General features: G+C 43.5%; 2 protein-coding genes across 2 annotated transcripts in view; one reads left to right on the top strand and one right to left on the bottom strand.

Moving 5' to 3' along the window:
* The window catches only part of MYRIP (myosin VIIA and Rab interacting protein), a 353883-nt gene that overhangs the window by 22171 nt on the left and 317014 nt on the right, over positions 1–14698 (top strand). The gene's annotated exons all lie outside the window — the stretch shown is intronic.
* Positions 1–14698, bottom strand: part of TMC2 (transmembrane channel like 2) — a 36042-nt gene that overhangs the window by 13639 nt on the left and 7705 nt on the right. The window contains exons 3-12 of the mRNA XM_074538387.1: positions 13964–14315; positions 13069–13221; positions 10757–10847; positions 9753–9834; positions 9357–9463; positions 7437–7535; positions 4049–4191; positions 2485–2632; positions 1883–2071; positions 225–404 (exon numbers count right to left, since the gene is read on the bottom strand). Coding sequence (XP_074394488.1) covers positions 225–404; positions 1883–2071; positions 2485–2632; positions 4049–4191; positions 7437–7535; positions 9357–9463; positions 9753–9834; positions 10757–10847; positions 13069–13221; positions 13964–14315 — 1544 coding nt within the window. The remainder of the gene's footprint in view (positions 1–224; positions 405–1882; positions 2072–2484; positions 2633–4048; positions 4192–7436; positions 7536–9356; positions 9464–9752; positions 9835–10756; positions 10848–13068; positions 13222–13963; positions 14316–14698) is intronic.

Raw genomic sequence — 14698 nt, forward strand, 5'->3', positions numbered from 1 at the left:
TGTGATTATAGGAAGACAACAACTATGCTCTTTTCAGGTCTGTAAAGAGAAGCCAGGGACTCTGCTTGGTGAGTCTCCCTGGGGCACTGCCCAAGAGGACTGGGGACAGAGCAAGCACCTGCTGCAGAAGGGGTGATTGTCCCTGCTGGCTGTGAGGACAGAGTATGTTCACCCTCAGCTCTGGGAAATGATATTTGACCGTGGCTTTTTGGCTCAGCTCTTACTTTTTCATTGACATCATCCATCAAGGCCAACAAAAACGTGTAGAGGTTTCCCAGGAAGAGCGCGAAGATCCGCCCCAGCTGCCACTTCAGCCCGATGCGGGGATGGTAATTTTCTAGGGCAGCGATGGTCTCAAACAGCGGAGGGCAAAACATGCCCAGCAAGGACATCACAATTTCAACCTGCCACATGAGGAAAATGAGATAACTGCTCATAGTAACAACAGTGACTATCTTACTTTGGGCAGAGCAGGAGTTGCTGGCAACTGGTTGAATATTTCTGAAGGATTTATAAAGGGGAGGGAGTCAAAGCAACCTCAGCTTCTGCCTTCGCTCAGCGTGCAGGCAGCACAGCGTCAGACTTCAGGGCCGGGCTGCAAGACTTGCTCTTGCAGGAGCATTTTTGCTCTTATCTCAAAGGGATGAGCTCCAAAGAATTTGCTCCCTGTCAGTCCAGACTCATGAATATTTAGGTTCCTCAAGTACCTTGCAGTATTGCTTGCATCAGCTCCAAGGTTCTTATTTTAGTTTCAGAGGAAGCGCAAGACTTGGCTTGTGTGCATAAAGATAATTAGTCAATGCTAATGTTTATTTTCCACGTTCAGCACCTTTGCTTTTGCAGAAGGCATTTACAGACTTGAGCAGAAGCACGTCAAGATCTCAGTTTTGCAGCTCAAGAAAATGTGTCCCAGTGATATCTTTGTGCCTCTTTATGATGCCAGACACTAAGTTGTACTGTAGTCAACGAGGTCATTGGCCAGTTAAGGTTAGCTCAGGCATGACTTAAAGGCTTTAAATTTTTTTATAGCCTTTTGGGCCCATGGCCTGCATCTGTACAGGTGCAGGTAGTCTCTGACTCCTCTTTGTACTTTTCTTTCCAGGAGAAGTAACAGTACCCAGCACTATATTTGTTCAGATCTCACGTTATCACCAGGAAAAGCTCAGACATTAAAGTTTTTTTAATAAGATTTTTTTTCTTTGGTAAAAATCTATTGTGATAAAGCATTTGGTAAGCAAGTGCTGTCTTTCTAAAGTTTTCTGAATGAATTTTAAAAATGCATGGCTTTGGATTTAATTTGGCTTTGATATATAAATACATGTTAATGTAGTAGACATTGAAATTAAACCTTTGCATAGGTTGAAATATTTTTGCTGTATGTGAAGAGCTTAAAGATTTGAACTTCTCATTCCAAAATCAGACAAGGGAAACTTTGACAGTTGATATTTTTTTGCAGGTTCTAAAGTTTTATTCCCATTATTCAAGGTGAATGACAAAGATTTGATTTTAGAGTTAAGTCTGATTACAAACATTTCTAACACCCAGAGAGCTTTCTAGTACAACAGAGTTTGGGAGTGTCATGATGCAACTTGATTCTTAAGATGGTGATTGGTATTGGAAGTGCTGAAAAGCATTGACTTTTCTAGTGATTTATTATAAGAGTATTTTCCCTTCTCTGCAGTAGTTGTTAATTTGCCCTAGGAACTTTCAGGGAGATCGATGTGCATTGCAGCTACAACCAGTGCAAAGGTACTGAAGGGCATTCCTGGGCCCTGCTAGGGAATCCCCCTGCCTTGGATGCTGTCCTCAATCTGTGACAATTAATTTGCTGATGTCCAAAGGAAATTATCCTAAAAGAAAACTGGAAGCAAAGTTTCCTTACCTCATTTCTTTCATACCATCCAACGTTTTGCATTTTGGAAAATGTCTGGGAGCGTTTCACCACAAAATAAATGAGGTAGCCACTCCCACACAAGCAGCATATGATGAGGACATTGGCCAAAACCCGCAGGAACCTCCTCAGGTGGATATTCTCATCCTTGTTGCTTTCTTGCTCATCTACAATGGACTCCTGAAAAAACCAGGAGGGGTGCCTAAGAAATTGGGATGGATATCTTGTACCACCATGCATGAGGTGACATCACAAGGTTTTTCACCCTATGAAATTCAATCTTCTTCTATTCTGGCTAGATCCAACTTGGCAGTTTTGGTTAAATTCAAACTAACCTCCATAGAGGCATCAAATGGCAAAGAGCCTGAGATATCCCAGGGGAACTACACTCATAATTAATACAAATTCTTTTAAAGGCCAAAAAAAGGGAGTTAGGGAATGCGGGTCACAGAAGCTGGAGCTGCCATGGATCAGCACCATGCCCTGTTCCTTTGGAGAGATGCTGAGTGGGTATCCAGATTTCCCCTTAAATCTCTGCCATTGGTAGGTGCTGGCAGTGTCTCCAGGAGCAGGCAGAGGACAGTTAGGTGTACCTTGAAGCTGGTGGTGATGGATGCAAACTTGTTGTCTGCTGTCTCTGGGTTGCCAATGAGGTAGTCCCAGCTGGTGAACATTTTCCAGCTGAAAATGAAGTTGTTATCATCCCCATCTGCCGTGCTCTCGTTGGCATTGCGAGCCATCCTGTGTGAGGGTGTGAGCAGTGACAAGGTCAGACAGTGCTCCACAGAGCCATCATACACAATTCAGCTTTGCACAGCTTGGGTAAGATGGAGTGGGGCAACCATTCCTGGGGCTTGGGAATGACTAAAATGTGCCACTGGACTTTAGGTCTAAGGAGGACTGAACTGGCAGGGCCTTCTATTAAAAATAGTGATACAGAAAAAAACTAGCACAGGTGATAAAAGAGGTTAAGGATTGCTTTGTCCAGCTGGTGCCTGAAGAAAGTCTTTTCACAGTGCTTCTGGGTCCTAGGCTGCAGTATATGGTTATGGCTACCTTTAGTTAGTTAAATTTAGTCAAAACCTCCATGTCCTATCCAATACACTGCAGCACAAAGGTTTAGTGAGACTTCACTTGCTGCACAATGCTGGAGCCAAAGAGCTTGCAGGAAGTCATGCAGGGAAGGAGAAAGGATTATTCTTGTTAATCAGCATAGGAGCAGATATGGCTTCTGCTGTTTCCTCTCTATTATTTGATCCCTGAAATCCTTCTGTAAGTGCCCCTAGAGTTTCTAGCATTAGTCCCTCAAGGAAGGCAAGACAACAGATGCTGCAATTTCATGGCAAATGTACAGCAAATCCCCATGTCCCACTCCAGCCAAAGGCTCAAGTAGCTCCTTCTGCTGCACGGCAATATGGCCTGTTTCAGGAAGCTATACAAATCTCTGGGCTTATCCTTTCTTCCAAAGAAAGGAAGAACTTTTCATGGCATGTCCTTCAGGCAGAGATAGAGGTGCTTATTTTTTTATTTTTAACTTTGCAGAGACCATTACAGCACTGACAAGTGCTTTGGTTGTGGGAGCCTCACTGAGGCTGGGGACAGTGCAAAAGAGACAGAAATTGTGGCCACTTTTAAACTCCACTGATTAATTTAGGGACTCAACAAACACAGTCTGGTAGCACTTGGCTCTTTTCTGCAACCCTCGCACTGTCTGTGGGACACATGTTGTCTTTCAGGAATGTTTAATTTGCAATGAAAGCACGCAAAAGGAACATTTGAAATTTACTGCAAGTAAAATCCTCCTTCATTTACAAAATCTACCTGTTTGGTGGCTCTGTAGTAATGTTGGAGGAAGGGTTAAAGAGATCTGGAGGGGAGGAGAAGGAAGAGGATTGCTGGAGTAGGAAGGGCTCAGAATAGTGCACATGGGCACACAGATGAGGCAGGGGAGTGCCCAGTGCCCTCTGCCCACCAGAGCCAGGGTGGTGGATGGGGATGCTGAGTGCAGGAAAGCAGCAGGCACACACCCCCCTTTACCCACATTCCCCCAGCCATCCAGCCAAGGCTGGACCAAGTCTGGGTGCCCAGGGAGGGGAGCCAGCTGTGAGATACATCTGGGTGGATTTTGCAGAGGGGTCAGTTGTCGGCTGCACTTACGATCTTATTACAACCATCAGGCTGTAGCCAAATACGCTGATCCCAACCATGAAATATGCCATTGGCAGCCTGTATTTCAACCAGCCAATTGTCCTCTGGTTGTTGTAGTAGCCATAAAAGAGCGCTGAGTATTTGATGTAGCCCTGGAGGGAAAGCAAAAGAAATCCTGTGTAAGCTGTGCAGCTTCTTCTCTGCAGGAAAGGGGTTTCTAGAGAAAACTGAAGATTTAAAACAAGGAAAATCAGCCTGAAAAAGTTTTTACGGTCTCATTCTTGTCTGTTTGCTGCTCTGGCACCTTTGAAAGCCATATTCCTAAGAGTTTATCTTCCTAAGAGAGGTAAGATGAGGGAGACCATGTCAGAGGATAGTGGCTTAAAACTAAAATGTGGTTTTGATTCATCACTGTTTCATCCCTCCCAGAAAAACATCCTTATTGTTCTTTGTGGCTGCAGCCCACCTGCTTCTCTAAGCCAGTAATCAAACACTCAGATCTAGTATAAAAGCAGTAGCAAAGGGCCTTCCTGCCATGATATGAAACTTTTCCTTTCAGGTAGGAGGCAGTTGATGCTCAGTGCCTTGCAGATTTAGTTCCTTTTACTGGTTGCCACCTGCAGAGCAAATATAACTAAAGAGTGAAATCAAAGCATTACTTTCCTGTGGAAAGCAGAGCTCAGACACAATATCAACCATGTTGTCTTTTTTTTTGCTGTGCAATCTGTTGGGCATTCAACGAGCGTGCAGATCACCTAATCTGCATTAGCAATCTCTCCCTGGTTTTCTGTCATATCTCATCCAAGTTGATGTGTATCACTGCACATTGTCCTTCTCTGGTTTTTGCTCCTTGTCTTTCAGCTCCTAAGTTCAGTGTACTTAATCAGTCTGGCCATGATAGTTGAGCAAGCTCCCCTCTGATCAAGCCTTTGGAAAGACACAACTTGAAGCTTGTATCAGAGCCTGAGTAATGGATCTTGTCTGGAGACATTGAAGGGTTTACATGGAAAGGGGCTTCTGGGGCTGTCTAACCAAGCCCCCTGCTCAAAGCAGAGCTAATTGGAAAAGGAAGTATTGTGGCTCAGGGCTATGTCCAACTGAGCTTTGAAAATCTCCAAGGACAGAACTTCCACGACCTTTCTGGGCCTCTCATCCAGTGTTTGACCACCTTCCCTTGATCAATCAAACTAAGCTCCCCCAAAAACTCTTGACTTTTTATCCCTAGACTAATGAAAAGCTTTGGTACCCCCAGGTGCCACAGATGCTGCATTTTTGCCCTGCACAAAGGGCTCTGCCACAGGTCCAGGACCACTCTGTGTGTGCTTCTACCTGTGGCTGGCACAGCCCAGCACGGCTGCCTGGGGCTTGCTGCACACAGTATCTGCTGGGGAGGAGTGGTGGAAGAAAGCCTGGGGAGATATAATGTCCCTGGAAGGTGCTAGTGAAGTTTGCTTCTCAAGCTGTAATTCCAAACCTTTGTCTTCCCGATTCATCAGATGCCAGGGACTGAAAAATGAGTTTCTCTGCTCACATCATCCAGTATGCTCTTTAAACTCCATTTGTGAGACATGGTGTCTGGTGCCCAAGTGAGATTTATTCCTTTCTACTCCTCTAGAAATCTGTGATGTGACCTCCTTCCTGCCAAAGCATACATTTCCCCAGCTCCTGTCTCCTGAAAGGTATTTTTCAGGGTAACAGCATTGACTCCTCATTTATGCCTACTCTGATTTATATTTCCCCCCTGCACCTCTCCTGTGGAGCATGCTGGAATAAGCTTCTATTCATTTTCAGAGGGGAAAACCTCTGCACAGGGCTTCGTTTGACTTCTCCTGGCTGCAGAGGGTGTTGGTGTACTGGGCTGCCCCATGGTTGGAGGTGTTTCTTGAGCTTTAACATCATTCCCTGATGTCAGACAGGAAGGGAATGGGTGCTGGATGGGGACCTGTACAGCAGAGGGGTTCAGAGCACCAACTCCTCAGTGACTGCAGGGGAATGTAGATATGTGTACCAAGCCAGAGGCAGGAGACCGGCAGGTCATGGAAGTAAGCATTTCCTGGAAGCATGCAGCCTCATCCAGAGACAAGTTTCCTTACTGATGGGTCTATTACTTATGGTCTCCCAGAGAAAATCAGCAGCTGCATTTAATCAGCACTCCTTCAGAATTTTTGGTTTGTTTGTTTTGGGGTTTTATTTTGCTTTTTATTCTTCTGGCTTAATGAATTTAAATACTACCTCTTATATTTTTGCTGTGCACTGCTCTAATTAGTTTTTCATTCCTTACACTTGTATTAAAAATCTCCCTAATTCACCTCTGAATTCTGGATTCTGACAGTGAGGGAAAGTGCAGGGAGAGGAAGAGTTCTCCTCTCCTCTGCTGAGAAAGGATCCTCAGCAGATTATGGGGGGGGAATAAATGAAGACCTGGCCCTGGCAGGTTCCTGGACACCAGTATTTGAAGCCTTATTAATAGATTAGTTTAAATAATCTGGTTTACAAAAAAGTAGCTTTTCTTTTTGTTTGGTTGCTTTTTGTTTCGCTGGTTTGGTTTTTTTTTCTTTTTTTTTTTTTTTTTTTTTAGCTAAAGAAATTGCTAAGGGGTTTATTACGGAAGGACTTTAGCTTGTGGTCCCATGCTTGTAGCATGTGGACCAGTGCTGATAAAATTTAAAAAAACATTTCCAGAAGTAACTGCTTTGAAAGTCAGATCCCAAGGCACCAGTTACATCCGAAAATCTTCACACCCTGCACATACCTGTTCTTGGGCTGTCACCTAAAAACACTTAATCCCTTTGGCTTAAATCTTCAAAGTAACTGAGCTGGGAGGTGGATTGGTATTGCAGGCAATCACCCAGAGATGGCTGGAAACTTGGATATTTCCTTTGGGTACAAGTCCTAAACCTTTGTTTGCACTTCAGGCACATGTAAATATTCAGGGAAACAGGGAGGGCAGGCCCATGGGGAGGAACCCCCTTTCCAAGCACTTTCAGCGGTCTAGCAAGGTGAAACCTGCTTGTGAAGGGGGTCTGCAGCTGAAGTCTCTGGCTGCTGGGTTTGGAGCAGCTCCAGCCTCTCACCTGTGTGCTTGCTGCCTTTCCAGTTGGAAGCAAAGTGGCTTTTGTGGCTGCACACACATGATGCATGCCAGGCAGCACATTTGTATATGGAAGTGGTTCAAATCCGTATGCAAGTGTCTGCTCGTGGACATGCTGCTTTGGGCAGAAATCTCAGCATCCACCAAGATTTTGTTGCAACTAAAGGCATTCCAGACTTCTTCTGGAAGAAATAGGTGCTCCACTGGTTTAGCCTTGGAACAAAATCGTCCTTGTAGCATCACTAACTTCAGAGGGGTTTAGGAGGTATTCAAATGATCTTTTATGATTAACACTTATATGCTTACCTCAAAATCCCAAAGTACTGAAAAATCCATAGCTGTTGCTTGTTCAGCCCGGGGTACAGTTTTCCTTGGCAAACTCCCATAAGGCATTCCCATCAGGACCTGGAGAACATTCATAACAATCATGCATGTATACTATAAAACACCAAAGAGTTTTTAACGTTTTTTTTTTTTTTTTTTTTTTTAATGAGTCTGTCTTGTTTTGCTTTTGGTTGGTTTTCCTTTCCTGTTGATTTTGATATGTATTTTATTTCTTAATGCTAGAGCAGCAGTTTTTAAAAAACTGCTTAGCATTAATTTAATTTATAATTATTTAGTATCAATTATATCTATTACTATTTAGTACTCAGTATATTTAATAATGTACAGTATTACATTTATTTTTTATACTTAGTATTAATTTCACACAAATAACCAGAGGACTTCCCTTTCCCTGGACATATCCATTGCACAGGAAATATTTTTTGGAGAAACTGTACCCTCAAGGAACATCTGCAGTTGAAATGTCCTTAGTTTGGCAAGGAGTTCTTTGCTTGAACTTCATGGGTCTAATGCAGTAAAGGGATTAGCTCCATCTATTTATGCAGAGCTACTCCTCTGAGAGAAGTCAAGAGCACTGGGTCAAGCTTGCAATATAATTTGTATTTTTCAGTCCTGAATTGAAAGATGTTCTCAAGGTGAGGTAAAGGGCAATTAGGTTTGGGGGAAAAAAAAGTATGACAAAAAGATGCAAAGAATAGTTTTCATGGCCCAGCCTGTCCTGATGGCTCCATGCAAAGCAGGTCTTGCAGCTGGAGCAGCAGTAGAAGTCCAGACAGAGAATGCTAAGGGCTATGGAAAATTATTATGTTTACAAGCTGACTGGTGCCAATACCAAAATATCTCATTAGCATTCATAGCCTAGAAAGGCATATCATCTATCACTTATTTTTTAGGGCTATCTAATTACACTCAAAATAATTTATGATTAAATGTTTATTGCCCAGCTACTCTCCCGTATCGTAACAGCTCAGTAGGCAGTGAGTAACAGTGTGCGCACTTCAGAGAGGAGAGCTCCTGCCATATGCAGAGTTCCTAACCAAACACATTTGTATTGTTCAGTGCTAATGGTTATGTCTCCTCATCCTGAGGGGAAACTGAGCTTTCCCTTTCCATAGTGTGAGCAAGCACATTAAGAGGAACAAAAGCATGGTCCTCAGGAGACATTCTGCGGTGCATATTTGCTCCATAAAATTCTGCATTGAACAGAACAGATGCCACTGTCTGTGGATTGCACAGCCTTTAAATACTGCACTGAGTAATTTAGCCAGAGCTGTAATGGCTACATTAAAAAATTCTTCAATAAACGATCATATAAAGTTGGCTATGAGATCTTTTTCATTCTCCAAGAAGAGTGAGAAATAGAAAAACTAAAAATAAAACAATTGCTTGTGAATCATATGAATTGGAAGTACAAAAAAGGGTTATTTCCCAAGCAAGTGTTAGTTGGCAGAGTGCTGGGAAGTTGTCTCTTCCCCGAGGGGCTGTCCCATGGCTGCTGCCCCATGGCCATGCCCAAAACTGAGGGCACTTAATTATTTTCAGAGCACAATCCATTTCCTGTGGCTCGTGCAGACCAGATCTTGTACCTAGGATTGGAATGTCATGTTCTTCACTTTATTCAAAATGTAAAACTAGCCTTGAATTAGATTGATTGTTGAGCCCCTGTTTCAGCTGCTGGATGAGCAGCATCTCTGATAGCATTTGATGTCTCCTGATATCAATCCGACTTCTGCTCCTGTGTCAGTAACTCTTTGTAAATAATTGTCCTCAGGCATTTCATTTATCTAAAGTGATGCCTGTTATAAGGCATTTGTCCTGTCAATGCCATGTTTGTGTCAAGCAAAGGGCAAGATTTTCCTGAAAGGAGAATTAAGCACATACCTCTGGAATGATAACCAGTCCAAATATTAACCCAAAAAGGACAAGATTTACTCCATACATCCAGCGCAGAAATATGAAGTAGGAAGCAACAGAGGACCCAAAGTGACCTTAAAGGAGAAGACATTTCATGGTTAGGAGTTTAGGAGGGTTGAAGAGTCCTCAGCAGCCCTTTACCCTCAGGTCTCCCCATGAGCGATTCCCCATGAGCCTCCCAGGAGTCCCCACAGCTGCTGGAGAGAGCAGCACCTGGAGCTGCCAGGGGTGTGTGCCCCTGTCTGGCACTGATGCCCAGGGCGAGTGGAGACTGTGGATCCGGAAGCTGGAACATTGCTTGTAGGGAAGACAAGGCAATCTTAGAAAATGTCCCACTGCCACCACACAGCAACTTCAACTTACTCTCCACTTCCTTTATCTTCATCTCCCAGGGTATGCACTGAGTTTTAAAATTTTCAAAGTCTCTCTTAAATTTCACCCATTTCTGAAACAAAACAACGTTGCAGTGAGCAGAGAGGTGTGAAGAGGGGGTCTGCTCTTAAGCAGGGCTCTCTAATATCAGAGTTTGATAGCATGATTAGGTGTGGGTGTAAAGTCCAAAGCAGGAGCTCTAGTCTGGGTCTTATCTTTTGGACTATTTCAGAAACTCTCTTCAACCAAAAATCTGCCCCTCCCACTCCCAAGTGTTCACATTTATGATTTGAGTTTTAAGAGTTTTAACCTTTTCAGGCTTTTGGAAAGCTGCAGTTGTGCTATGGCTTGATCAGATTGTATAAGAGTGAGAAATTCAGACCTGCCTCTGGACTGAAAGAATTGGTTCAGAACAAACTCTACTTAAAACAACATTTAGTTTGATAAAACACTGAGCTTGAATCTTTCCTCCCAAGGCCAGCAGCTAAACTCCCATTGATTTCATAATCTCAGGTCTAGCTCTGTTTTGCACTTCTCAATGTAATCTCCATGACAACATGCAACTTGGCTACCAACTTCAAAGCACAGCCATCGTTCTCCCTGTTATCTCCTCATCACTGGAGAAGATGAAATTTTACAGGATGAGGGGCAGGGCAAGAGTTTGGCAGGGCCTCTTTTCGCTTTAGGGATATCTTTTCTTACATATCCAGGTTTTGAAAATTGCAGCCAGAAAGCCATGGTTTTCCCTGCTCCTGTAAACCCTCCCTTGCTTCAGGAAAGGTCACAATCAGGTTCAGGTAGGTGTGAATTTCCCCCTGTTCTTTCTGCATTAGTTGTAGATTTGAAGCCAGCTAGTATTTTTTTTAATGTGGGCAGTAAGTTTTATTCTGACTTCCTTGTGCCTCTTTCACCAAATAGAGGTCAATAAACCCAGAAATGTGCTGAATACACAACTGAGCACCCAAGCCTTTCTCTGACATCACTGTAGCACTTACCTTCGCCATCATCATCTTATATGCATACAACTTTTTGCCCTTTCCTTTTCCCAGTGCTCCTTCAAACTTCTCTACAAAATCTTGTGCCTCCCTAATTGGAATAAAAACAAGCAGGTTGTTAAAGCAGCAGAGGGGTCTTTAGCTTTTCACCACTGCCTGCACCAGTGGGAAAAGCAACCGTGCTCATAGTGAGGTGGGGACTTGGTGTCTTTCCCCACCTGCTCTCTGCTGATCAGTTGCTGTGCCATGTAGAGCTCAGACACCCACGCAGGATTAGCTGTCAGGTCCCCAAAGCACTCACATCCATATAGAAATGTTTTATATTAGCTTTAAGTATTGTTAGTGCCCCAAATCTTGCTCCACACTTCTCCCTGGGTGCAAACTAAAAGCCTGCCCGTTTCTCTCGCTGCAGAGCTCTCTCAGCCTGTGTGCCTGTTATAATTTTTTTCTCCTGATGCATTGGTCAAGGAGAAAATAACATTGCCTAGTGAAATAAACTCCAAGAGGATGCAGAGCTTCCTTTTATGAACACCTCCCAGGATAAATATGAGAGATGCGCAAACAGCCCAAGGGGATAATCTCAGTGCCAGAGGAATGAGAGTATGGTAGTCAGGAGTAAAATCAAGCTGCAAAATGAAACTAGTTTTACACTAGGATATCTAAGGGAAATACAGAGGAAAATAGTCTAGGTAGATGCTGTTATGCTGAGCTTGTGAATAAAATTATATTGTATATTGGCATTGCCAATGAAAAGAGATTAAATCTCAGGAGCTGGGAGGTTTTATGCCATCCTAAGCCTGTGGGAAGATGAACTTCCACTTGGTATAAATAGTTGGCTAGGTCAGCCTGTAACCTTGGGAAAATCACCTGTGACTTCATTTGCAAACCTAAAGTGAGATTTCTAAGTCTTGAACATATTGTTTTGCTCTCTTTGTGTTTTACACCCCTCATCTGTGCAATGTGGCTCATAATTTCTTCTCTCAGGGTTGAGTCCATGCAACCAAAAATATCTAATGGGTGTACAGTGTGCTGAGAGCCTTTCTGGAGACCCCTGCACAACATGTGCAACAGTTTTGTTGAGGTTCATTAGTAGGTAGTGATGATTGCTGTAGCTCAGAAATAAGATGAAAGGATGGAAGGACATTGTAAACATGATCGTAAGCAGAATTTTAGTCAGTATCCTACACCACAGGGGAAAAAATGCATCAGAAATAACTCTGCTTTGCTCCTTTTTTTTTTTTTTTCTTACAGAAATTTGTAATTTTACGGCCATAAGAATTTATTTGTTATGAGCTCAGACACATAGCACAGCTGTGAGGTGGAAAAGCTACTTTAACACAGCTTCCCTGTTATAGATCTTTGTCTAGATTTTCAGAAGTAATTGGCAGTGTTCATGATTCCTGATTTTATTGGAAGATGGAACAGGTCTTGGCCTTCAGGGCATAAAGGAGAGACACAAAGACACATGGTGACTGTCAGCTTTGATAGCACAGTCCCTGCAGCTCTGAGCAACCTCTCAGCAAATACAGAGCTGGGGCATCACCACTCCCTCTGGGGCTGTGTCATGGTTTAACATAGCTTGGTTTTTAGTTAAAAAGAAAATGTATGTGTGCTTTGCAATGCTATTTTGAAATCTCTCCTGGCAGAAAGGGGTTTCAGAAGTTCCTTAAGCAGTAGAGCTGGGAGCTGAATCATTGCCCTGACAGGGGAATGGTTTGTTGTGAGCCGTTCCCTACCAACCCATGTGTTTTGATTTCTCTGGTCAGCTCTGCCCCACTGTCCCCCATTGCCCAGCACTGAGGGGTCTCTGCTGCTGCCTGAGTTGTTCCCACCTTCATCAGGGTCAGTGTGGCAGATTTCTCTTTGCTCCATAAACCTCTGAAAATAATACAGCATTTTTTCCAAGCAGCCCCATCTCAGGACTGTGCACTAACAGGGCACTGGGCTGCTCTGATTTCTGTCTGACAAAAGACATGAATAAGCAAGCCAGGGTACCGAGTTTGCTTTAACAAGCAGCCTGACTGTAGTGAGTCATTTGGTTTTACATACGAGGCTAGAATGTCCTGGCCGTGGGTATCAGTTGAACAGATTTGCACTTTGTCTGTTCTTTGGTTACAGAGGGGGAAAATCAGATTGCATATTTTAACTCCGGTCATTTTTAGCCAGACAGGCTGGCCAGGTTATGCCAGTCACTATTTCTGATACTACGGTGTTACAGCAGCAGCAAATATGTAATTTCAAGGAAAGACACAGTGCACCTCATAACAGTCAGCAGAGAGCCCAGGAAGGGGGGTTCCCATTTTGATGGGTACCTGAGCACCGAGAGCTTCTTCACCATCCTCCAGGGCTTGTTCCTCATGGTGGAAATCAGTTTTTTCTTTTGCTCCACCTGCTCCTTCAGCATGGCGAGCTCTTCCTCTGACAGTGACTCCTCATCAGAGGAGTTGGAGGAAGCTGAAGAAGTACTGGAAGACACACAAAATAAAGGACACAGAAAACCTCACAGGGGTTAGAGGGAAGGCCTTGATTGGGGTAGGCGGATTGCTGCTGCTGGTCCTGGGGATTCCACTCCAGTGTGGGCACAGTGCCTCAACATCCCCTGGCTCAGTGTGATGCCAGTGCCCATCACACTCAGAGCAAGGCTGTTTCCAGCCAGGATAGTGAGGAGCCAGTTTTGCCCCACTACAATTTACTCAATATTGTGCTTTGGGCCACATATCAGCTAAAGAACATTGCCTACAGCTTCCAGGGCTACAGCTGGCTCCAGAAAAATGGTTTTCATGCCTTCATAACAAAATGGGAGAGATATGGATAGAAGACAAAGGTTGGGACAAGCAAGATTTGGAAGAGGAAGAGAATTGAAAACACAAGGGATACATTTTATCTGGAACGTTTCCATAGACCAACCAAAAAAAGGTCTCCATGCCCAAATTTCTCAAGATACTTTCTTTACGGGTGCTTTTCTACCCCCGGCTGTAGGTACTAAGACTCCACTACATGCATAGACCTGATCCTGGTTGAGAAATTATAATAACTTGGAAAGTTTGTTTTTGTGGAATTTTACACTGTTTTCCACTGTGTCTCTTTAAGGAGAGCTGGAAGTTTTTTGCAGTCTATTGGTTTTGCCATTCTGATCCACATGCCGCTGGCATGTCAATATCGCTGCCAGTCTGAACAAGGCACAGTAGTCAGGGATTGTTTAATTACCTGTTCTTCCTGCCCTTCTTCTGTTTATTCTCCCCCTCCTTCCCTCTCTTGGTTGTTTTCTTTTCTTTGTTTTCTGATTCCTTTTGATCTTTGTTAGGAGCCGTTTTGCCTCTGTCTTTCTTCTGGCTTCCTTCTTCTCTTGCCTTTTTTCCATTTCTGTTTTTCCTTTGGTAATTTTTTCTCCTAGAAACTCTGTTTTGTTGGCTGCCATTGTCTTCCTCTTTGCTCTCATCTTCTTCTTTTTCTTCTTTTTCTTCTTTGTCTTTCTCTTGCTTTTTGCTTTGAAGTGTGCTTGCTCTGCCAGTTTCCCTAAGGCGTTGTTTGTTAGTTTTCTTGTCCTTTGCTTCATCTTCTGCAAGTGATAAAAAACAGTTACATTGGGAAATCCATGCTGGCAGAATAAAGATTCATCAGAAGAGCATGGGCAGGCAGGACACCTGATGCAAACCCTGGCAAATTCAAAGAGCAGGTGCCTGTTGATCTCGATGGGCTTTGTGTTATGCCCTGTCCAAGAACCAGGTGGAATTCTGCTTGTGCAACTCCCATTTAGGACACCACAATTTTGCACATCAGTGACTTATATGTGACCATAAGAAGATTGGAAATTAGTTACAAATGCAAAAGCCCATCCATCAGGCAGCACAGACAGATATCTCCCTGACCTGTAAACACACCAGAACAAAGGAAACAGAAATTGCAGTCTGTCACACAATGTGTAGTTTGCTTGTTGATGCA

This window comes from Zonotrichia albicollis, chromosome 1 (assembly GCF_047830755.1).
Source record: "Zonotrichia albicollis isolate bZonAlb1 chromosome 1, bZonAlb1.hap1, whole genome shotgun sequence".
Classification (NCBI taxonomy): Eukaryota; Metazoa; Chordata; class Aves; order Passeriformes; family Passerellidae; genus Zonotrichia; species Zonotrichia albicollis.